Raw genomic sequence first — 24,744 nt, forward strand, 5'->3', positions numbered from 1 at the left:
CCAAGTTGACAGCAGGTGCAGGAGTGAGTAGATCCTGCCCGCTCCAAGGTCTCAGTAGAAACATCCAGTTGAGGGAAGCCCAATTCCCAAAAAGGGAAGCTAAGCCACAGGACGACTGGTCACTGGTTTGGGCAAAGATGGGCAGTGTTACCTAACCTCCGTGTGGTAAAGAGGGTGCCGGCACTGGAGTCAGGAGGCCCGGGTGGTAGTCTTGGCGCTCTGTTAATCCAAAAAGGCTATATACAGTAGGATTCCAACTATAACATTCCGGAAAAGGCAAAAACTATGTAGAGAGCAGAAACTCTGTAGTTGCCAGGGGTCGGGGGATGCGTAGGCGGGGCACAGAGGATTTTTAGAACAGTGGAACTACTCTGATACTATAATGATGGATACGTGTCATGTCCATCTGTCCAAACCTCTACAATGTAGAGCAGCAAGAGGGAACCCGCATGGAAACTATGCACTTTGGGTGAGAACAACGTGCCAGTGTAGGATCATCAGTTGCAACAAATGCACCACTCGGTGGGGGGTGTTAATAGTGGGGGATGCCTGGGGGGAGGGATGTCAAGGGGTATCTAGGAAATCTCTGTACTTGCCACTCAAGTTTTCTGTAAACCTAAAACTTCTCTAAAACATGAAGTCTGTTAAAAAACTAAATAGATGATTTCCCATGAGCTGCTGTTTCCTCATCTGTGAAACAGAGTCTCTGCCCTGCCTGGCCCACATAGTTGTGGTTAGGGCCACATGGGCCAAAACCACATGCTGTCCAGCATCGAGGATGCACTGGTAAGAGAATGAGATACCTCAAAGTCCAGATGGGGTGGCAACCGGCCCTGCCGGCCCCCGGCCCCAGCCTCAGGTCTGTGCCCACTGGGAGGGGACCTTGTCCTGGCAGCTGCTCCCCACAGGGCAGGATTTTCCATCTCCCCCACACCCCACCCCAAGACTGCAAGTGTTAACAAATAACATCCTCCCTCATTCAAAAATCCTCAAAACCCTTCTCTGAACTCCTCTTTAGGCCACCGTCTTTTCTCTCCAATGAGAACAGACAACAAGCCACTGTACATTCAAAATTTGAGTATTCATCTCTCCAAATGGCTCCCACAAGGGCCCGGCAGCTATTTTAAAATCCAAGAAGCCTCTGCTCACACCCCCAACGGTCAGCTCTGAACAGATCCCACACACGCAAAGTGCCCCACACAGACACTTGCTGAATGACCTTTTTTTTAAAACCAGGATGCAAACCCAGTGAACTCTCCTTTCAGATCCCACATGCCCCCTTCAAGGAGCGGCGGCCCACACAGTTTTTTTTTTTTTTTCAAAGAAACATTATTTGATCTGAGAAACATCTGGAACCCGTTTCCCCACACTTGACTGGAAGCTTTCAGCCGACATCAGCTGCCCAACCACCGAGCAAACACCCTGTTTGCCTGTGCTTGGAGGAGCACTACTGGGACTGGGGGAGGGTTGGGGCGGGGGACAGGCGGCTTGATTAAAAAGCTCCGGGAAGGTCAGGCTCAGGTCTGGCCAGAAGTTTTGCAAACCCTGGAGCAGTGAGCATAACGACAGGAAAGGTGGTGGGGGATAAAGAGGACTGGAAATAACGATCAAGGCCAAGAAGCTTCCTATTGAAGCCGCCCAGGAGCAAAACAGCCACACAAGCACTCCCGTGTTCCTTTTTTTTCTTTTTCTTTCTTCTTTTTCTTTCTTTCTTTCTTTCTTTCTTTCTTTCTTTCTTTCTTTCTTTCTTTCTCTCTTTCTTTTTTTTTTTTTTTTGCAATGACAATCATTCACATGCTTACCTCCCCCAGGTGCTGCTGGTCCTGGGCCGGGCTGGGGTTCATTTTTGCTCGAGTCTCTGGCTCCCGCTGCGGTGTCCAGTGGAGGAGCAGACAGGAGGCCTCCACCAGGACCTACCCCAGCCAGCAGATGCACCAGTGGCACCCCGAGTCCAGCGCAGACACGAGGGAGCATCCCTACTGCAAACACCTTTGCATAAGTAATTGGCCCTAAGGCAATTGTGCCATAAAAGTTGAAAAGTAACCAACTGAAAGTTTGGTTTCACTGCTCCATCTTATTTTTTTTTTTAATTTTTATTTATTTATGATAGTCACAGAGAGAGAGAGAGAGAGAGGCAGAGACACAGGCAGAGACACAGGCAGAGGGAGAAGCAGGCTCCATGCACCGGGAGCCCAATGTGGGATTCGATCCCGGGTCTCCAGGATCGCGCCCTGGGCCAAAGGCAGGCGCCAAACCGCTGCGCCACCCAGGGATCCCTGCTCCATCTTATTATCCCATATAGTCTAAACCCTCCTAGGGCATCCCTACAGTGACGCAGGGTTTTTCAAACCACCTTTATCGTAGAACTTGGGAATGTCGACCAGCAGACACGGGACCAGGTGCCATAAACAAACAACGGTCTAGAAGGCTGTCACCACACCATACAGAGCTTGGCTGCCTGTGTGCATCCTCATATTTGGCAACTAATAACCTCTCTCAATGAAGGAAGAAATTTTAGTGGAAAAAAAAAAAGAGGAAAAGAAAAGAGAAAAAGTGTGGTGCTAAAGAAGGAGACGAGTCAACAAGGGAAAAAAATGTATGATGCCATGAAGGGAAGGCTTTGAAAACAAGTACCTAGGTACGATCTGCAAAATCAATTATTTGTGTAGAGATGCCACGAAGCTGCACTACATATTCTTAATACGCTCAAATATTTTGTATTTCACAATAAAGTCTTTTTAATTTTGTTATTAGTTTTTAATGGATGTCCCTCTTTTATTTTTCATGACTTTACTTCTGCAGCAAAGCTGCCTTGTAATTAATTGTGCAGTAAAAACGTTGGCGGCAAAAATGCCTATGCATGAAACAACCTGGAACCTCATATGTTTTAAAGTAACGAGGAAAAAAAAAATAAAGTAACGAGGATGGAATCAAGAGGCAAAATGATGTAGCTGAAAGGCAGTGGATTGGAAGGGATCTAAGGCTGAATTTTTCTACTTTCCAGCTTTGGGAAGTGTGATCTTGGGAGGGCCCTTTATCTGCAATTACAGGGGCTAATCCCTACTCCGTCCAGCTCCCAACCTTGTTGGGAGGATCCTGTGACAAGTTTCTCTGCAACTGCAAATTCTGCAAGGGTTAGAAGTGGCGGTAAGCGTTGCCCTTCTTTCACTGGGCCCTGTCATGGCCAGAGATAGCACCTCAGCAGAGGGCTGAGCGGCCTCAGGGATTTCAGCAGACTGTGGCCAGGGACAAAGGATGAAGTGACAAATGAGCAGGTTCTCCTTGCACATCCTCACTGGGGCACTGGGCGCTCTCCTCACCTGTCTTCCCAGGCCTGGCTCCACCCGTCAGCCCCCCTCCCTGACTCTGAGCCTCAAACTCCCACAGGCCTCCCAGAGCCTCCAGAAGCCCAAACCCTTCTTCGCCTTGTACCCTCCAGACTACAGGCCTGTCTCTCACAATGACAACTGACCCAAGTTACTAAGCTTGTGTCACACATCAGGCCCTGGGTTAGGGTTGCAGGTCAAGCGTTCTCTCTACCACTTGGTGAATCGGTGAACCCCCCACCCCCACCCTGTCCTGGATTTGCCATCTGCTCCCAGGTCCCAGCTCTGGAACTCCTCTGTCCATCCTCAAGAGCAGTGCCGGGGAATTTGCCAAATCTGAGCATCTGCCTCTGGGTGCCTCTGGCCGTGCAGCTGCTTCCCCCAGAATCTGAGCTGGGCAGCCACCTTCTTCCATTCCTGCCCCTCTGGCCCTGCACCTTCCTGAGCTGTGTCTGGAATGCCCACAAAGTGTACTTTCTCACGTTCACGCCCAAAGCCCTTCCAGCCTCCAGATGGCATCTCATCCCTGTGTGAGGGGCTCTGCTGCCTGTGCTCCAACTGGGAGACCCCTCACCCCTCCTGGGGCTGCCGCTGGCATGGTAAGCACACCGGCCTCCCCTCCTCTCATGTCTGCTCACCCCCGTGCCCGGGCCTGGGGCCTCTGAAGCGTCTTCTGTGGTTCCCACCCTTGACCTGTGAGGAACTCGGAAATCTGCTCTTTGTTGACCTCCACCATCCCGTGGTTCTTCTCAGATGCAAACCTCTCCAGTGGGCCCATTATCTCCGATTTCTGCTGTATGCAGCCTTGTCCTTTCCACTGGCTCTTTCCTGCCAGCATTTAAATAGCTCAGGTGGCCCTGGTCTCCTTGCAAACTTCTGGTGTGTGGGGCCCACCCCGCCATGGCCTCTTCTAGCTCACTCCTCCATCCTTGGGCTTGCCAATAGCTGGCTGGGTTAGGCCAGATACACTTTTTCCCTTACCTGTCTGATCTCTGCAGGCCGGCTGCAGGTGACCACTCCGTATGCTCCCCCCAGTGAGTCCCGCCACCTCAAAGCTTCCACTTTCCACACCCTGACACTGGGGACTCCAAATCTAGACCTCCAGCCTTCTCTTCTCAGCCAACACATCGGGCACCTGCCTCTGGGGGCACACAGGGTTCCCAAATTCAGCGTCTGCAGAGTTGCTGCCACTGGCCTCTGTCCCTGTAGATCTAGTTCTCTTGTGTCCCTTGCTGGAAGCCATAATCATGGCACAGTGCCCTATCACCCCTGTCATTCTGATAACTATCGACCACACGTCCGTTCATTCTCTGAAGAGTCTTATTTTGGAGGACAAGTCGTATGCTCAGCTTCACCCTTACTCACCTGCCAGACTGTCGCAGAGACCCCAAGGTCATACCAGCCCTGCTTCCACCACTACCCCCCTTCCTGCACAGTCGCCAAGCCCTATGGATTTGACTTCTTTATACCTCTCCAATCCATGCCACGGTCCACGCTCTCACCTACACTGAGTGCTTCAGCGGGGTGCTCTTTCTGCTTTCAACCTCATCTTTCTTCCATTCTTCCACCTGCACAGCCACAGTCACCCTCCCCAATTGCCAATCCTATCAGGTTCCCCAGCCCCTCCCCAGCCTGGCTTCAAGATCAAATCTGGGGCAGCCTGGGTGGCTCAGCAGTTTAGCGCTGACTTCAGCCCAGGGCGTGATCCTGGAGACCTGGGATCGAGTCGGGCTCCCTGCATGGAGCCTGCTTCTCCCTCTGCCTGTGTCTCTGCCTCTCTCTCTCTCTCTCTCTCTCTCTCTCTCTGTGTCTCTCATGAATAAATAAATAAATAATTTTTTTTAAAAATCAAATCCGGCTCCATGCCAGGGCAAGCAGCTTGTGTGGCCCATTCCACTGTGGCCCTTTCCTCTCCTGAGCCTCATCCCTCACCAGCCAGCTGGGGGCCCCTCTTTGTGCCTTCCCTATTCGCTGTCCTCAGGTCACCCCTGTCACCTCCTCCTGGAGGCCTCCCCTGACTCCCATGCAGCTTGGCTCCCCTGCCTGGTCCTGGCGGTACCTGCAGCTCCTCTATCACAGCACTGACCACACATGGGACCCTGCACGTGCCAGCCACCCACCCATCTGTCTCTCCACCTAGACTGGGAGCTACGTGGTGGCGCCTTTTGTTTTTGACTTCGAGGCACCAACATGGTGTCTGTGTGTTCAATAAGTATTTGTTAAGTGAATCACTTCCTACCCCTAACACTAAATTGTGCCCGGCTGCCACCCCAGGAGCAAATGCGCCTGGCTGCCCCCTGCATGTAGGCACCTTCCTCCTCTGCCCCTTCTTTCCCCAAATGAGGGAATGTGCCCCATCCATCAGGGGTTGCTCTAACCAGCACTACTGTGGGCATCAGGAGCCCTGTGTCCCGCCTCCGCTAATCATTTTGTGGCCACAGCAGCTCCTATTTTCCTGCTCTGTGTGTAAAGAGAAAAAGAGAAGGATGGGAGGCAGGCTAGTTAGCTCTGAGGTCTCTTTCAGCAGAGAGAGTCTGTGACTCTCCCACATGTGTCCAGCATTGTGGCTCTACTTCGGGCCCATTAGGGCAAGGAGGTGGCCCCCAGGAGGCAGCAACACAGACACCGCAGGCCGGGGTAGCTGGGGATATGCCTGCCCCACCCAGTGGGAGGACACTCAGAGTCACCTGTTTTCTGGGAAGGAGAAAGGCGCTGAGCCTGCCTGGAAACCTGAGGGACAGCAGGACTCCTTGTTCCTTCTCTCTAATGTAATGCACATTCCCCACTTAAAGGCAATTTCTTCACTTCAAAAGGATTCCAGCTGGTTAAATTCAAGGTGAAGAATGAGTCTCAGTCAAGAAGCTTCTCAGGGGCCTTTCAGTTTGCATCGTCTTGAAAAGGGATGCATTTTAAGACATTTGCCTCTTAATGTTTGTCAAAGCACCAGGGGAGAAAGCTTCTTCTTATTTCGACACCTCTCTCAGCTCTCGGGGCTGTTGGCACAAGGACCATCCACATTTCCCTGCACCACTTTGTCTTTTGGGAAACCCACTGGACTTGTGTCCTGGCTTCTCCCTTCCCAGCCCTAAGCCCACACCCACCCTGGACAGAGGAGAGACCAGCTCTGGCCCCAGGGTCCACCAGACTCGCCAAGGCACCCAGCAGTTTAAAAGGCAGGCAGGCCATGGGACTCACACATCACATGGTTCACACTCCAGGAGGTGTCCTTCCACCTGCCATTAGTTCATTCTCTCACTCACTCACCTAGTCGGCTGACCTGCAGTCTGCCATGCTGGTAGGGTCTGTGGGTGGTCTTACTTTCCTACAGCTTATAAACTGGCCAAGGCTATGCGTGATAGAAATAAGCAACCATAATAGAAGACAGAAGGAAGTAAATGCCAGGTCTGGTGGGTAGGGGACATTTAAAAACCTCAGAGAAAGAAGAGACCAGCCAGGGAATGAGGAGAGGACCAAGAGGGAGGCAGTCAGGGAAGGCTTCTTAGAAGAAGAAGCATTTTGGTGCTGGCAGGGTATCCTCAAGAATGGCAAGTGGCCTGAGCAAAGGTGTGCAGGCAGGAAGAGCTCTGGTAGGCACAGAGGCACTGTCCCAGGCCAATGCACACCTCCTTCCAGGGCCTCACCCCTTGCTTAGTGGCCGTGGTGGTTGGGGGGGCTCCCAAGGCATGGCATGCCTGCTGGCAGCTGCTGCTTTGGTGGTGTTGCTTTAATCACCTTTGAAACAAAGCACTATGGGCACCTGGGTGGCTCAGTGGTGGAGCATCTGCCTTTGGCTCAGGTTGTGATCCTGGGGTCCTGGGATCGAGTCTCACACTGGGCTCCCTGCAGGGAGCCTACCTTTCCCTCTGCCTGTGTCTCTCTCTGTGTGTCTCTCACGAATAAATAAATATCTTTTTTTTAAAAAAGAAAGGAACAAGGCACTGTCCCTATATAGCCAGTCACTACCTACTTGCCCTTTCTCATTAGTCCCTGGGCTCAAAGGAAATGCTTTCGATCCTCTTCTCTGTCACTAAGGACTCAGGCTCCCCTGCCCACACTTCTGAGATTCCCAGATAACATTCACTTGCTCCCCAACTTTTTCAGTCACTCTCTAGAGGTGTTTGCTCCCTCTACCCCTTCAGGGAGGCTTTGCCCATTATCTCCTTTCTCATTGTCCCTGGCCTGTCTTCCCTTTCACCAACTACCCCCCCCCCCACCCTTAGCAACCACTGCTGTCTATCCCAGGAAACCCATTCAGCAAGCCAGTCCCCAACGGTACCAGCACTCTGATGTCTCCCCTGGGAGCTATTGCCAGTAGTCCGGTTGGTGGTCAAGCATTTGGAGTTGGGCAAACCCGGGTTTAAACCCTGGCTCTGCCACTTTCCAGCTCTGCACTTGCTCTGATGAATTTCTTCCATAGGATCTTCTCTTGTTTTTCTGACTCAATATTCTCCTTTGGAGGAACCATTCTCTTCTGCTCTCAGCCTCTGAGATTTAATGGGGCTACCCAGGGTCATTGGCTCAGGGATAGGCATATGATCTAAGCAGGACAAATCCTGGGATTTTTAATGGTTGATAGTATCAATCTATTCCTACTGTGATTGATAAACAAGGAACACAAATCTGAAGCTGATGGGATTGTCTTTGCCACCACAAGGAAAGAGTCTATTTACACACAGAACCAGCATAAGAAAAAGTAGAGAAAAGGGAAAAATCGATTTCTGGTGACATTGTTTGAGCACCTGGATCCAGCCATGCCTGATGGTATCCCTGGAGTTTTCAGTTTGTGAACCAACAATTTCTTCCCTCTTTGGCAAAAGCCAGTTAGAGTTGGCTTTTGTCACTTGCCGCTAACAGTCTCAACTGAAGAAATACTTCACTTGCAGACTTTGATGAAAAGTTAAGTGAAATGATACATGAATAGTATCCAGCAATCCAGCATAAAGTGGGTACCACTCAATTAACGGTGTTTTTTTTTTTTTTCAGAAACTCTAACTGAATCTGCCTTATCAAACACCAGTTACATTTCTGAGAAGACACTCGAGTTCTGTGGTAGTAGAATATTACTTTTTCTTCCTTTGTTTCCACGACTTTGACCAATCTTTTCCTTGCGAAATCTCTCCTTGGCTTTCTTAACCACAGCTCTGTGTCCTTCATAATTTTCCAGGTTTTCTCCCCCAACCCCGCCTCTGGACTGAGACAGGGTGGGAGATTTCATGACCTGGAAGGGGTGAGGTCTTCTCTGCATTCTATGCCTGCACCCGGAGGGACAATCAGCGAAGACCAAGCTGAATCTAATGCAGACTTCTGAGCTTGCATCGAACCAAGCACACCAGGCAGTCAGCAAAGTCTGCACTGCCATCTAGTGGACATCTGCTCTAAGATCACGCAGCATAGAGCCCTTGGAGAATCCCCCCCACGCCCCACCCCCCACCCAGGGGGGACAGTCACTGGGCTGCCAGAAAGTATTCCATTCGACCATATTACTCTTTCAGTGGCAAAGCCAAGGACAAGCAAATCAACGGCCAAGTCAAGCATCTTATCCCAGGAGCAGCATTATACTCTTCCCTACAGGACTGGGTTTCTGCTCGGCTTCTGCAGCTCTCCCCCGTCCTGATCCAACTTAGAATCATAGTGGCCTATGTTTTCTCGGCTTCTCCCACACGTCCACCCATGTGACCCAGGCCGAAGGCCTCCAGGGAGGAGAGCTGACAGGTGCACGTGTGCTCGTGCGTGTGCATGCATCTTCACTTGCGAGGCCTGGAGGGGTTGAGGGAGAGGAGACTGGGAAGGCCTCCTCATTACCTGCGTGCTTAGCCTCCTGGAGGAAAGGATGTTTGCAAACACAATAGCGGGTCAAAGCTTCATGTTTTCAAGCTCATAAGTTGTGGGACACATCACAGTCTATTGGTTCCCTGCTAGTGAAAACAGTTCAAGAAAGCGAGAAAAATCTACCCTCTACATCTGAGTAACCTGTGCTCCCCCCACCCTAGAACTTGCTATTTTGTTGTGTTTGTCATGACCACTGTCAGACCTGATGAACAGCAGCATTGATTGTCCCCAGGCTGGCTCGGCAGAGGGGAAGAGCCAGCAGTGGCCTCTCCCTCCCGCAGTGCACAGAGGGGACCAGAGGGCTGGTGATGTGCATGTGGTCGCATCCCTGGGGCCCTTCTGTCTCCACCCATTTGTGACCTGATTCCTGGACACATCACAGGCCTCGTGTGTAGGTTGGCATTGGTACCTCCTACTAAAACACAGCAGATGAAGCGAGAGTCACCCTCCAGTACTGACACTTTGGGGACTCGGTGTGACCCAGGAATCAAGGAAGAAACAAACAGTGGCCTTAACACCAGAGCAGCGCCACCAGGACATGGCCTGGCCACTGGAAGCCCCAGCCACAGTCCCACTTCCCTGGGCTTACTACACCCCCTAACTAAGGGAAGCATCCGGAACAAGACAGTACTGGTCATTTCCTAGTAGAAAGAATAGCTATTTCCAATTCCTAAAAATGTTAGGTGTGTTTCATGTCGCAAAGACGGAGTCAAGATGCACAGCTCTGCTTGCTTAGCCTCCGTGAGGAGCACTGCCCATTACCAACTAGCTCCTCCCCATTTAAAGATCATTCTGAAAGCCCCACCACCTCGCACCTTGGGAAAGGACGCTCTCTCTTCCTTGTCTCTGCCGACTTCAAAGCACACACCAGCTGGTCTGTACCTATGCTCCAGGAACCGGGAAAGGCCTCGACGGAGCAGTCCCAGAGTTCCACTCACACTCCTCGTCTGCAGCCCTCCTACCCACCCCAACCTCCTCCAAGGCCATGGGAATGCTCTAAGGAAGGCATGTGCTTATGACATCAGCCATCTGGGAACATGAGACCCAACCCAGACGGCCCTGCACAAGGCTTCAAGTCACCCAGAAGAGCGGGCTCAGATGGAAACCAAGACCCATGGTCCTCCTCCTCCTCTTCCTCCTTCCTCCTCACTCACCTCCAAAGCCCCGGGGAACTTGACTATGGGCTCAGCCCAGTGGGTGATCTTCTGTCGGTAGTTGTTGCAGTCAGGAACAAACATGCAGCCAATGTTCCCCAGCTCTGGGTAGAAAACTTCAAGGCCCCTACCGAGAGAGGGAGATGGTCAGCGCATGTAGTTCTGGGGGAGCCTGCAGGGTTCACAGGCTTCAGGACAGCACCATTGGGAATGGAGGGTCAAGTAGGATCGAATCCCAGGCCTGCTACTAATTAGCATGACCGGTGTGGTTTAGGATCTACTTGACCTCTTGGTGGCTCAGTTTGTTCACCTGTAAAATGTGGACACTGACAGTACCTACTTAGAGCATTGACATGAGGAGTAAAGTAGGTGACCAATGTTTACAACGGAGCCAGCGCGTCATCAGTGGTCAGACGTGTTACTTATCATCTGTATTTACTTCCCAAAAAGGATGCACATCTTTAGGTAAACTGGGTCATTGTCTTTAAAGTAAGATTGGGTTTATAAGAGCAATATTTCAACATTGCTTTCCAGGAATGTTCTCTTTATGTGAAGAAAGGTTCAGCAAGTGAGCACAGCCTTCTTCACGGGTACAGGCATCTGTCAACCCTTAACAATCCAGTTCCTCTTCATGTCTGCTGTCCTCACCAGTACTTCCATAATCCACATCTCTGGGTCAAGTATCACCCAGTAACCTAGGTTCTCCACCTACCATTCCCTGTGCTTTTTTTTTTTTTTAAGGTTTTATTTATTTATTCATGAGAGATACACAGAGAGAGAGAGGCCGAAACATGGGCAGAGGGAGAAGCAAGCTCCATGCAGGGAGCCCGATGTGGGACTCATCCCAGGTCTCCAGGATCAGGCCCTGGGCTGAAGGCAGCACTAAACCGCTGAGCCACCCGGGCTGCCCTCCCTGTGCTTTTGAAATGCAAATGTCTCCTGGGGGTAAACCATCTGATCACTAAGACAGTAGTATGAATCCATTTGTCTGCTTTTTCCCTGTGAAGGCCTGAACAGCACGGATGCTCTGAGAATCCGGTTCACTGGGAGGGCTCTTGCCATAACTCCACCAAGGTTCGCCTGAAGGACTCACCTATAACCCAAACTCAGGGATAGAAGCCAGGCTGTCAAATAGATACTTTAAAAAAAAAAATCTTTGTGCCAACTTTTTTTTTTTTTGACTTGCCCTTCCTCTCTGTCCCCCTGTCATTTCTTATCACCAAGACCCAGGGTCTCTATAGGGTGCATTTGGTTAAGCTGATTCCCCTGGCAGAGAAGGGGGGCGGGGTTTCAGCTTTGCTGAAAAGCTGAGGCAGCTCCACAGCCTGCCAGCAGTCACCCAGAGCTGGCCATGATTCTCTTGCTGGGGGTAATGCCTGGAGGAGACCCAGCAAGGATATAATGAGGGAATCCATCTGGAAGGGGAGCTCCTGAGTTCTGGATCTGGGGGAAAGGCAAGGACAGCCTCCTGGTGGGGAACCCCACATTCCCCGCCCATCCCCATCCTTCCTGAGGTCCCATCTTGGGCCTTGGCTGCTGGAGGCTGCAACACCCAGCAGACACAGGATGTTTCCGTGGGCCAGCACCCCTGAGGAGCTTCTGGCCAGTTAGCTGAACTTCTGGTTTGCTCAGCTCATTTGTTTCTTTTACCTCTTGGCAAAGTTAAAGTAATACCTTCTGGATCGTTTTGATCACTTTTGAACAGGTCATAGGGACGGGTTTTCGTTTTTCTTCACAGCAGCGTTGCAATTGGTTTTTGTTTGTTTTTTGTTTTTTTTTGAGAGACAGAGAGAGCACCTGAGTGGTGGGAGAGGTAGAGAGAGAGGGAGACAGAGAATCCTAAGCTGGCTCCTCCCTCAGCGTGGAGCCCAGCATGGGGCTCCATCTCACAGCCCTGAGATAATAACCTGAGCTGAAACCAAGAACCTGACACTTAACTGCCTGAGCCACCCAGGCGCCCCAACGCAACATTTTAAAGACTGTTCTATTTGTTTCTGCCACAACTCCCTGCCGCTGCAGCTAGCAAGGTCCGAGGCAGATAGAGGGGCCCCTTCCCTGGCAGAGAGATGGAGGGTCAGCAGCACATAGGCCAGCACCAGGAAAGGCCAAGGGGCAGGGAGGAGGGGAATGGAGACCCAGAGGGGCCTCCCCCAGGAAACAAATGGGTCTCCTCTTTGTATCCTGGTGGAATTGCTGCAAATCTTAAAACAGTTAAGCAAAATCAGCAAGTTGATGTTGGGTGAGTGGGCCTCGAGCCACAGAGTGGGCCCTGGGAGGGTGGGTGCTGGGAGGCCAGGGATAAGGTCGGTGCTCCCCCGCCCTGGTCACACCTTGGGGTGTTGCCAGCCCAGCGTCTGGAAACCACAAGCTGCCCCACACAGCAGGCTGCACCAAGGGGGGCCCATGCAGGCCTCTGTCCTGTTCGGCGGTTTTGCCAAAGCCTTGCATCAGGACACAGAAGGCAAATTTATTCGATTTGTGAGCGGCACAAAGCTGATTAATAGCAATGATCAAATTGGTCATTGATTAAAACTAACAGATGACCAAATCAGCCTAGAAAAGGATCTGGACAAGCTTGAGATAAATAAATCAAAAATTGATTTTAGTAAGAACACACTTTAGAACTGTGCCCTCTTCTTGCTGTGCCCTCATGGGGTGCCTCCCCTGGGGCACGTTCTGTCTCCATCCTCAGGGTTGGGGCATTTCCCAGTCAAGCTCGCAAGACCTGAGGGCACAGAGTGGAGGGGCAGGCGGCTCTGCACGGAGTAGGGAGCCCGATGTGGGGCTCAATCCCCTGACCCTGAGATCATGACCTGAACTGAAATTGAGAGTCATACACTTAACTGACTGAGCCATCCAGGCACCACCGAAACCTAGGTTCTGATCTCTGTTTCTGTCAATCTACTCAGGCTTATCTCAGGGGTAGGTAAGGTATTACTCTGGAAGAGCTTTTCTCTTACCTGTGTTTTCCTACTGCTTGTCCCTAGACATAGAATTCCTCTTTTCTAGATGAATATTGCCAGGTACTAAAGCCCGACTTTAAAAATTCCCTTTCAAGGGAATCCCTGAGTGGCTCAGTGGTTTAGCACCTGCCTTCGGCCCATGGCATGATCCTGGAGTTCTGGGATCGAGTCCTGCATTGAAGTCCCTGCATGGAGCCTGTTTCTCCCTCTGCCTGTGTCTCTCATGAATAAAAAAAATCTTTTTTAAAAATTAAAATTAAAAAATAAATAAATAAAAATTCCCTTTTAGACTCTATACACCCATGAGACGAATGGCTTGTCTGGGGGCACTCGAACTCTTGGTGAAGTGAAAAGCCTGAGCTAAACAGCATTTTTGGGGAGGGGGGCCCTAACACAAGAGGTACTGACCCCTCCTTGGGGCTCCGGTGTGTCCATAATGTGTTCTCAGTTGGTAATGATCTTTTACCAATGGCAATCTTCAGCAGTAATAAAGATAAATCTCCTCTTTTTTTTTTTTGCGGTGATGGTTTACAATCAGACATTTCCTACCAAATACCCTTAGTGTGGCGAGTTCGTGTTTCTCATACTGGGGGTCTGGTGTATTCTAGGAAGTCCCGAGAATGGCTCGGCCAAAGACCAAATTGCAGCTGCCCCTCCCCGCAAGTTCATAGGCTGACTCCCAGCCCCCAGAGTGATGGCATTATGAAGTGGGGCCTCCAGGAGGTGCCTTCCACTATGCCCGAGCTAGCAAGAAGACGGCCATCTATGAATCAGGAAGTAGGTTCTTACCAGACATGGAAGTGGTGGACACCTCCAGAAGGATGACCTGTAAATTTCTGCTGTTTATGAGGTGCCCTGCGCTGGCATTTTGTTAGAGCAGCCCAAGTGGACTAAGACAGCCCCCTCTTTGCTGGAGTTTGAGAGGCTTCTAGCCCCTGGAAGAAGGTCAGCAGTCAGAGGTGGGTGGGGAAAGAGTGTTGGGTGTAGAGTCAGATAAGGGGGTGCTGAACCCTGGCTTTGCCACTCGTAAGGTGTGTAAGCACAGTGGACAGGTTGTTTAACCTCTGGGGACTCCTCATAGGCAATATGAGGATGATAGTACACACCTCAGAGCTCTCTCCCAGAGCTCGCCATGGTACACAGGCCACCAGGCCACCAGCGTGCAGAGGTCGGCAGGGCAGAGCCTAGGGCAGCTGGGGCCCAGGCTGGTCCCACCGCCAGTGACCGTACACATATGTCACTAAGCATCCCTCAGTGAACGGTGGGAAGCACAGAGAGCCTCTGTAATGGGGCCTTATCATGGCCTGGCCCAGCTGGCCTCCCCACCTCCCAGGGACTTGATCTTTTGCAGACCAGAGTAAAATGGCAGCCCACCCTCCGGAAGGTTCCACTCAGCCCAGCGCCTAGAGGATTGGAGCCCACATGTGAGTAGCAGCCACGTTCCCTCCTTCTCGCACACAAAACTTCACCTCGAATTATTTCACTGGAGTTTCAAAAATGTACCAATAGGAACAAAATGTGTATTATCTTTTTTGGTAGGAAAGGGCTTCAACTACCTAACTTTTCAAGGGAAAACATGTATTTATCTTTCTAAAAGAACATTGGTAAGAATTCATATGTACACAGGGAGACAGAGTGAGAGAGATCTTCCGTCCTCTCTCACTTCTGATGGCTTCAGCAGGACGCCAGCCTCCGTGGCCACCAAACAGGCAGAGGGGGTTGGCAGCCACGTGGCCCCGGCGGCCCTCGGGAGGAGCCCTGAGTCCAGGACAGTCAGGCTTGGCTTTTCTAACTGACAGTTGCTGAGGAGAGAGCTGAACTCTGAGGCAGGCAGGGAGAAGCTCATGTCCTCGGAGGGGAAAAAAGCCCGCCCCTGCTGCCCAGCCTCTTCTCTAGACAACACCCAGTGGCCACACTCCCTAAAAGGCCCACCTGCCCCACACTCCTGGGGCCTCGTTGCCGGAAAGCAAACAACCGCCTCTCACACAGGGGGTGTCCAGTCCCACATCCCCTGTCAACTGCTGCTGGTTTTTAAAATCCCACTTTGCTGAGGGTAGGGAGCAGTCGGGGCTATGGGGAGGGATGGTCCCTCAGAGGCCTGGCAGGGTACAAGCGGGAGCTGACCATGTCCGTATACCGTCTGGGCCTGGGAAAGCACCATCTGGAAGGCAGGAGCCCGTCTCAGGGTCTTTGCTTAGCGCCCTAGACCACCTTTCCATCTAGGGGGTCTCCAAAGCTCGCTCCCTTTCCGCCTGTCCACAGAGGCTCCCTGGCTCTGCAGACACCCCAACCTGAGACCTCAACCCCTTTTGGACCTTACTTGCAGAGGACAGCATCGGTGTCAGACAGGGCCTCGTACAAACACATGTCGCCTTCGTCCTCGTCTCTGGTGACCACCATCGTGAGACCCAGAAACAGGGCTGCCGTGGCCAGCTTCATTGTCCAGTCCATGGACACCTGCAACAGAAGGACGGTTAGAGCTGCTGGGCCCTCTGCAGGGGGCGCCCTCCTCGCCCTGCGCGTGTCCACCCCAGGGCCCCACCAGGAGGAACGGACACCTCTGGTAAGCAGAAGGAGGAGGGCGGGCAGCTGCCTGGGCCCCAGCAGCCAATCTGCCACCCGGACACAGATACCTTGGGAGGATCTGGGCCTGCTCCAAGCCGGACTCAGTTTGCAGTCCTGGCCGAGGCCCCTCCTCCGTAGGAGCAGGGCTTTGCTGGCCACTAATCCCCGTTGAGAAGCAGGAGGACTTATATAAGCCTCCCGCCCTGGCTCTTCATCCTGTCCCTGCCACTTGCCCCATGTGTGGCCAGCTGGCCATGGGCCAACCTGCTCTTTGGCTTCGAGGCAAGCCCTGGGAAGTTGGTGACCCCAGGCTTTGGGCTGGGTGGGGGTGGGGGGGCGGGTTCTGGGGTGCTTGCAAGAGCAAGACCTTGGTCGCCCTCCTAGGAGCAGAGGTTTGGCTGGGCTGTGCCCCTCAGACAGCTCTGCATCTCCTGCCCACAATTCCTGAGCCACCTGCCTTGACAGCCTTGGGGCTGACGGATGGTAGGTAGGTGGTTGGACGCAGTGACCCTGTGGAGGAGAGGCTGCTGCACTTAGGGCGCCCCAGCCCCGAGGCCAGCTCCAAAGGGCCAGCTGAGGACAGAAGGGCTCCTCTGACTGCACCTTGCCGCAGTGCTGAACTCAGCACTCTCCCAAAATAATAGTCTCGGGAGAAGACACCAGCAGGGCTGCTGGGGAACGGGGCAGCTTGTGCGGTGCTGGGTGCCGGGTGCAGGTGCTGGCTGGGAGGAAGGGGGGTAGCAGCCTGCAGGAAGTTGTGTGTGGGACTCTGACTGGAACAGGAGAGGGCAGGAGAAGATCAGAGGCACTTCTCCCACGGCCTTTCCACTTGATCTGCGCTCCGTCTTCTCTGAGATGGGGTGTGGGGGTGTGCTGGGGGACGTTCCACCAGCCAGGAACCGAGGACTCCTGGCTTCTGCTCTGAGCCACTCCAGGCTGCTGGGGTGGGGGTTGGTTGGTGGAGGGGGGGGTGGCGATGCCCCACCAAGACGCACCACTTCTTGCCTTCAAAAACAAGTAAAATGCCCCCGTCACTCTTGTGCCTTGCTGAGGAAGATGAGATCATAGCCATAAAGTATATGCAGCTCGAGCTTTAGAGAAACTATTTCCAGCATAGCTTGCTTTTCAGCTGAATTCCTGCTTCCAGGATCCCGACTTCAAGCAAAAAGCCCTTCTTTGGGGCTACAAATTAAACATACTTCTCAATAATTAGAGTCCCTGATGTATGATGAGCGCCACCCCCCCCCCCCACACACACACAGAGGACTCATTCCTAAGATTATTCCCCTTCTGGAATAGCCTCCTCACAAGAAGGCTGTGAGAACAGAACCAAACTATATAAGGTCTTCAGTGCACAAATGGCCCTCCTCTAGGGATTGCTCAGTCATTCATGTGGAGTACTCTTCCACAGGTCCATCCATTTTTTCATTCATTCATTCATTCATTCATTCATTCATTTGCAGTCCATCTTGCCACTGGGTACTGAGCACCTCCCATGTGCCAGGCCCTGGGCCCGCTCCATCATATAGGGTCAGCATGGTCCCTGTTCTTGCAGAGCTCACTGGATAGCCAGAGCCACAAAGACAACGCTGCCAGCATTGGTATTGGCGTTGGTATTCCAAGGCCAAGAGACTCTTGTTTTCAAACTGGCAGCCACTAGAGAACCAAAACTTTCTGAATGCCAACAGCTCTTAGCACCGAAAAATGGCTGTCTAGACGTGGGGAACAGTCTCCGGCATAGGGTGGCTCTTGCTGAGCCCACTCGTTCAGCAATTCTTCTTTACTCAGGATGAGCCAAGCTTTATTATTGAATCCTCTTGCTATGATCCTCTGAAGTAAGTAAGTACTATTATGATCCCATTTTACAGAGGAGGAAACTGAGGTACACAGAGGTTTGCTAACCTGGACCTTGGTCACATGGATTGTAAGTGGCCAACTTGGGATTTGAACCCATGCCATCTGCCTCCAGACTCTGTTCCTTGACCACTCTCCTCTATTGCCCCCTCTTGGAGCTTTGCTGCACCCTGTCTTTCCCCCTCTATTCCCTTTGTTCTTGGAAGGAAGCCCAGAATCTCCCACTTGGCCCATAATGTCTGCATGATCTGGCTCTTCCTGCTTCTCGAGCTGTGACTCTCTACTCTTCGCTGCTGCTGCTCAAGGTTGAACTCCAGCTCAAGCCTCAAGCTCCTTCCTGCCGCAGGGCCTTTGCCTTCCTATGCACCGCCCTCACTTCCCACCCCTTTTTGGTGGGTAGCTGCAATGTCATTTCTTCAGAGAAACGTCCTGACCCCCAGGTTCCATTAGATTCCTGTTAGACAGAATCATAGCTCCTTAGTCCTTTCCTTGTTCTTATATGCTTGTAATGCATTATTTTGTAACTATTTGCTCAGACATTAGCTATAGTTCCCCCACCCCCATTCTACAAGTTCCTTGTCCTGTAGGCTGTACGGCACCTGTGTCCAGCATCCCAAGCACAGTTCCTGGCGTGTCTAGATGCTTAATAATTACCCTGTGAATGCCTGACAAACCTGCCACCTCTGTTTCTGATAGTCCTATTTTCACGTAATAGCTCCTAACTCCATAAACATCAGCAGGAAGTAACCACTCAGGTTGGCCCCTGGCCCTGGGTCCCTTTTGCTTATTTATCTAACCTTCTCTGGCTTGTTTTCGTACAGAGAGATCTGACACAGAGTGCAGTGGTTCTTGGCATTTTCGAATCTGATCTTTCTCTTGGGGATTCACAGGACTTCACTTCATATGCAGAGTCCAAGATCTGGGAACCACATTCAAGCCCAGGAGGGCACAGCATCCCCTTCCCATTACCAGCCTCTTTTACTCAGTTGCCTTATTTCTGGAAACTCCCATCTCTAGATCCTGAGGTAGCCACCCTGGGAGCCCCCTTCTTTTCCTCCGGTCATCTGGGCTGTGACCACATCCCGGTACGATCAGGTAGGCTGTTGGTTTCCTGAGATGCTTCAGTCCCTCCAAAACCCAGGATCTGTTGGGCCAGGGCTCCTGGAACTCTTGACTTCTCTTCTATCCCTCCAGACCTCTGTGCCTGACACCTGCCCCATCACTACCGAGGTGTCACCTTTCTTTATCCAGACAGATGCTCATGCTTTCCCTCCCTCCTAAACCTTTTCACCACGAATGCCTCTGGAATCTCTGAATTTATGGCGACCACGTTCCCCCTCACTCTTTTCCTTTACTCTACATTTAAAAAATTGAGACTTACACACCATAAAAGTCACCCTTTTAACATGTACAATTCAGTAATTTTTTAGTATTGAAATCACTAAAGGTTATGCAACCCTCACAAAGTTATGCAACCATCATCACTGACTAATTCCAGAACATTTTAATCACCCCCAAAGAAGCCCCAAAGCAGAACTCATTAACAGTTACTCCCCATTCCTACCTCTCCCAGTCCTTAGGAGCCACTAATCTACTCTCTATCTTTGTAGATTTGGCTATTCTGGGTGTTTCATATAAATGGAATCATACTGCAGTTGACCCTTGAACAACATGGAGGTTAAGGATGTCAATTCCCTGTGCAGTTGAAAATCTGTGCGTAACTTTTAAATCCTCCCAGATTTAACTACTAATAACCTACTGTTGCCTGGTATCATGACCTGAGCCCAAGGCAGGTGCGTAATTGACTGAGCCACCCAGGCACCCCAGTCTTTTTATTTTCTTGATGGTGTGGTTTGATGCACAAAAGGTTAACTTCAATGGACTCCATAGAACTTCAATGAAGTCCAATTTATCTATTTCTTCTTTTGTTGTCTATGTTTTTGGTGTCATATTCAAGAAATTATTGCCAAATCCAATGACATGAAGCTTTCCCTCTATGTTTCCTTCTAAGAGTTTTCCAATCTTATATCATTGATGCATTGTGGGTTAACTTTCTTGAAGATTTATTTATTTATTTTAGAGAAGGAGAGAAAGAGAGAGAAAGAGATCACAAGCAGGGGGAGGAGCAGGGGGAGAGAATCTCCAAGCAGACTCGCCAGAGTGGAGACCCTGACACGGGGCTCAATCTCACAACCCATGAGATCATGACCTGAGCAGAAACCAAAAGTCAGAGGCTTAATCAACTCAGCTACCCAGGCGCCCCCATTGTGAGTTAATTTTTATAAGTTGTGTTAGGCAAGGGTCCATTTTTATTCTTTTTCATGTAACTATCCAGTTGTTCCAACATCATTTGGTGAAAAGATTGCTTTCCCCATTGATACCACTTCACCTCTACCTCTTGCCATAACCAGAATCTCCCTGACTCTTGAGAAGCTGCTTCTCCTGAAGTTCTTCAAAGTGTGAATGCTCAGTCTCCCACCCCCAACATGATTCAGGGTTGGGAGGTAAGGTTGACTAGCACCCCATTCCCCATTGCTGCTTCTCTACCATGACTCCTCAGCCAAAAATCTTGTCAAAATCTACATTTCATGAGGCTTACTCCATCTATCACTCCTTGCTCACTGAAGACATTGGTACTTGGCATGGAAACTTTCCCTTGTTCTAAGTCTTGACATCAACCCAGGGGTAAATCCATATGCATGGAGACACTGCTTCCAAAACTTCTCCTCCCTCCTCTCTAACCTCTTTTCTTTTATTTTTTTAAAAGATTTTATTTATTTATTCATGAGAGACACACACAGAGAGAGGCAGAGACATAGACGGGGGAGAAGCAGTCTCTCCATGGGGAGCCTGATACAGGACTAGATCCCAAGACCCTATGATCACGACCTGAGCCAAAGGCAGAGGCTCAAGCAGTGAGCCAGGTGCCCCTCTAGCCTCTTTTCTGATGGCAACTTCTTGGACACTGTCATCAGTAAAAACCATTCCATCCCTGAAATTTTAAATTTAAATCTTAAAGCAGCTATTCTCTTAACCTCTCCTTCCTTTGCTCTCACTTCATTACTCCCACTGCATCTCATTCTGAACTCCAATCCCGTGACCACTGTCTTTTCTCCTTACCTATTCTGATTTCCTTCTCTCTGATGTCTAGTTTCCTATGGATCTTTACTTCTACTCTTCACTTGCCACCATCCTCAATTCCTTCCTCCTTATCCTCATGTTGTGGCTGTTGGGCATAACTCCAATTTTGAAGCACTGTCCCTGCTCCACTGTGTACCCATGCTGCTCTCCCCTCCCACTTATCTTCCCCTGAGAAGCAAGGGATGGGGAAAGTTATTGTGCTAAGTCAAAGAAGCCTGTCACAAAAGACCATATAGTATGATTCCTTTTATATTAAATGTCCAGAATAGGAAAATATATAGGGAGAGAAAATTGATTCATGGTCGCTGAGGGCTGGGGGGTGGGTGGATGAGTGAATAGGGCAGACGGGGGTGATCACTAAAGGGTATGGGGTTTCTTTTGGTGGTGATAAAAATGTTTCAACATTGTGGTGATGGTTGTACATATCTGTAAATATACTTAAAAACATTGAATTTTATACTTTAAAAGCCATTAAATTGTGCTTATTTAAATTATGCCATCCAATGTGGTGAACTATGTGATATGTGAAACATATCTCAAAGCTGTTTTAAAAAAAACAGTCTAGGTAACATCAGGAAAATGATGGACTGGGAGGCTCATGCACTCTAAACCCAAACCAAACCAACCAACCAACAACACAAACAAACAAAAATCCTCCACAGCTGGCTGAGTTAGGAGCTCTGGATAATAGTGAAGGATTGAGCTCAACTAAGTGAATGCTAACTCAAGAAAAAGTTGCCTTCAAATTGGTAAGAAATTTCATGGCATTTTCACCCCACACCCTCCCAAGCATAGTTAAGTCTTGGTTTAGAGGAGACTGAAGCCCAGTTACTGACTTCCTCTCTCAAATCAGAGGGAGCCAAGTAGACCATATTACAGTATTCCAATCTGTCTAGGAGTTGTCTGAAGGACTGGTCTCTATTTTGTCTAACTCAGGTCTCAGGGAGGATAAGGAGTGGGTTGCTTATGAGAGCTGCAGGGAGACTACAGACCTGCAGATACTTGGGGCAAGAGTTTATGGATAGAGACAGATAAAAGATAATATAGGATCCAAAGAGAAGCTAGGGTGAGATTCTTGGGGAAATTAAGACATCTAAAAGAAGTTGTGTAAATGAGGGAATTGAGAAAGCTACATTCAGGTCCAGGAAAGACATGCTTAGAAAAGACCAGAGAAGATCTTAAGTTCTCATCTTGTGCTGATCTTTGGGCCCAGAGCATGCTCAGCTAATTAGTAAATGTTTTCTTTGGCACACAGCCAGTCTGCAAAAACTAGGAAAGGTGGTTGTTTCTTTCAAATACTCAATTTTCAGCAACAAAAAAAAAAATCACAAAGAATAAAAAAAACATAGCCATTCAAAGGAATAAAACAAGTTGACATAAACTGTCCCTGAGGATGTTCACACATCAGATTTGTTAGTTAAAGACCTTAACATAACTGTCTTCAATATACTCAAAGAGCTAAAGGAAAACATGAGTGAAGAGATAAAGAAAATCTTGGGGCACCTGGGTGGCTCAGTTGGTTAAGTGTCTGCCTTTAGCTTAGGTCATGATCCCAAGGTCCTGGGATTGAGCCCTGAATGGGGCTTCCTGCTCAGCAGGGAACCTGCTTCTCTCTCTCTCTCTCTCTCTCTCTCCAATAAATAAATAAATAATATTAAAAAAAGAACTAAGGAAAACACTATATGAACAAAATCAGAATATCAACAAAGTATAAAAATTATGAAAAGGAACAAAATAAATTCTAGAGCTCAAAAATGAAATAACTGCAATGATAAATTTACTAAAGGGATTCAATAGCACATTTGAGCAAGGAGAAAAAAAAGAATTGATGAATTTGAAGATAGGAACATTGAGATTATTGAATCTAGGAGCAGAAGCAAAAAGAAAAAAGATGAAAAAAAGTGAACAGAGCTTAAGAGATCCATAGGATACCATCAGGTAGGCCAATACATGCATTATGAGAGTTCAAGAAGGAAAAACAGAGCCGGGGGCAGAAAGAACATTTGAAAAAATAATGGCCAAAAACGTCCCAAATTCGATGAAATACATGGGTCTGCAAATGCAAAAAGCTCAAGAAATGCCAAGTAGAATAAACTTAAAGACACTTATACCAGGATTCCTGGGTGGCTCAGCGGTTTGGCACCTGCCTTCAGCCCAGGGCCTGATCCTGGAGACCTGGGATCGAGTCCCACATTGGGTTCCCTGCACGGAGCCTGCTTCTCCCTCTGCCTGTGTTTCTGCCTCTCTCTCTCTGTGTCTCTCATGAATAAATAAATAAAATCTTAAAAAGAAAAAAGGCACTCATATGAAGACACATAATGGAACTGTTGAAAGACAAAAAAAAATGAATCTTGAAAGCAGCAAGAGAAAAGGGACTTGACATATACAAGGTATCCTCTGTAAGACAGCTGATTTTTTAAAATGATATTTTAGTGTTTTTTAAAAAAGATTTTATTTATTTATTTGAGAGAAAGAGAGAGAGAGAGAGAGAATGAGCTGGGGGGGAAGGGCAGAGGGAGAGGGAGAAGCAGACTACTCGCTGATTGCAAAGCCGGATGTAGGCCTGGGTCCCAGGACTCTGAGATCATGACCTGAGCCAAAGGCAGCCACTTAACCAACTGAGCCACCCAGTCGCCCCCTGACAGTTGAGTTACAGAAGAAACTTTGGAGCCTGGTGCGTTGGGAAAATATACGGTTGACCTTCAAACAGCAGGGAGGTTAGGTGCAGTGACCCCCATGCAGTAAAAAATTTGCATATAAATACTTTGACTTCCCCAAAACTTATGTACTAATAACCTACTGTCGACTGGAACCCTTACTGATAACATAAACAATTGGTTAATGAATATTTTGTACATTATCTATATTACATATTGTATTCTTACAATAAAGTAAGCTAGAGAAAAGAAAATATTACTTTTATTTTTTTTAAAGATTTTATTTATTTCTTCATAGAGACAGACAGAGAGAGGCAGAGACATGGGGAGAGGAAGAAGCAGGGACCCTAATGCAGGACTCTATCCCAAGACCTGGGATCACAACCTGAGCCAAGGCAGACGCTCAACCGCTGAGCCACCCAGGTGCCCCCCGCAAAAAAATCATAAAGAAGAGAAAAAAATCAACAAATAAGTAGGCCCATGTAGATCAAATCTATGTTGTTCAAGAGTTAACTGTATTTAAAAATTTTAAAGAAAAGACTGTCTCTATCCAGCAAAACTGTCCTTCAAAAATGAGGAAGATATTAAGACATTCCCAGACAAACAAAAACTGAGTGAGAGCTCATTGCCATTAGAGATTTCCTGCAAGAAAGTCTTTCGGGTTGAAATTAAAGGACAGCAGATAGTAACTTGATGTTAGATGAAGATATAAAGATCTCAGGTAGAGGTAGATATATGGGCAAACATAAAAACCAGTATTATTACAATTTTTCTTTGAAACTCCACTTTTTTTTAAAAAAGTAGGATTTAAAAGTAATTCCAAATCTTTGCTAGTGTACAGATATATAAAGATATAATTTGTGACATCAATTACATAAAGTAGGGGAGTGTAGCTATATAGGAGTAGAGTTCTTACATGCAATTGAAATTAAGTTGGTATCAATTCAAATTAGGTCATAGTACTTTTAGGATGTTTTATGTGATGCTCATGATACCCACAAAATATACCTACATAACATCCACAAAAAGAAGTTAGAAGGGAGTAAAAACATGTTGCTACAAACTCTTTCAAAAGGTTAAAGTGGAGGGAACACTTCCTAAGTCATTTTGTGAGGCTAACATTACCCTGATACCAAAACTAGAGAAAGACACTATAAAAAAGGAAGATTAAAGACCAATACTCTTCATGAATATTGATGTAAAAATCCTGGCAAACCACATCCAGAAGCATATTAACAGGATTATATAACATGAC

At 49.0% G+C, this 24,744-nt stretch overlaps 1 protein-coding gene across 5 annotated transcripts in view; it reads right to left on the reverse strand.

Moving 5' to 3' along the window:
• PEBP4 (phosphatidylethanolamine binding protein 4) overlaps positions 1 to 24,744 on the reverse strand; it is a 248,890-nt gene that overhangs the window by 185,441 nt on the left and 38,705 nt on the right. For 2 of the 5 annotated variants that reach the window (XM_041767325.1, XM_041767328.1), the window contains exons 2-3: positions 15,593 to 15,729; positions 10,310 to 10,436 (exon numbers count right to left, since the gene is read on the reverse strand). In XM_041767325.1, the coding sequence (XP_041623259.1) occupies positions 10,310 to 10,436; positions 15,593 to 15,723 (258 nt within the window). In that variant the 5' untranslated portion in view covers positions 15,724 to 15,729. Of the gene's footprint in view, positions 1 to 10,309; positions 10,437 to 15,592; positions 15,730 to 15,814; positions 15,875 to 15,905; positions 16,036 to 24,744 lie in introns of those variants that run through there. The other 3 variants (XM_041767326.1, XM_041767327.1, XM_041767329.1) reach the window with 3 other exon arrangements.

This window comes from Vulpes lagopus, chromosome 8 (genome assembly GCF_018345385.1).
Source record: "Vulpes lagopus strain Blue_001 chromosome 8, ASM1834538v1, whole genome shotgun sequence".
Taxonomy (NCBI): domain Eukaryota; kingdom Metazoa; phylum Chordata; class Mammalia; order Carnivora; family Canidae; genus Vulpes; species Vulpes lagopus.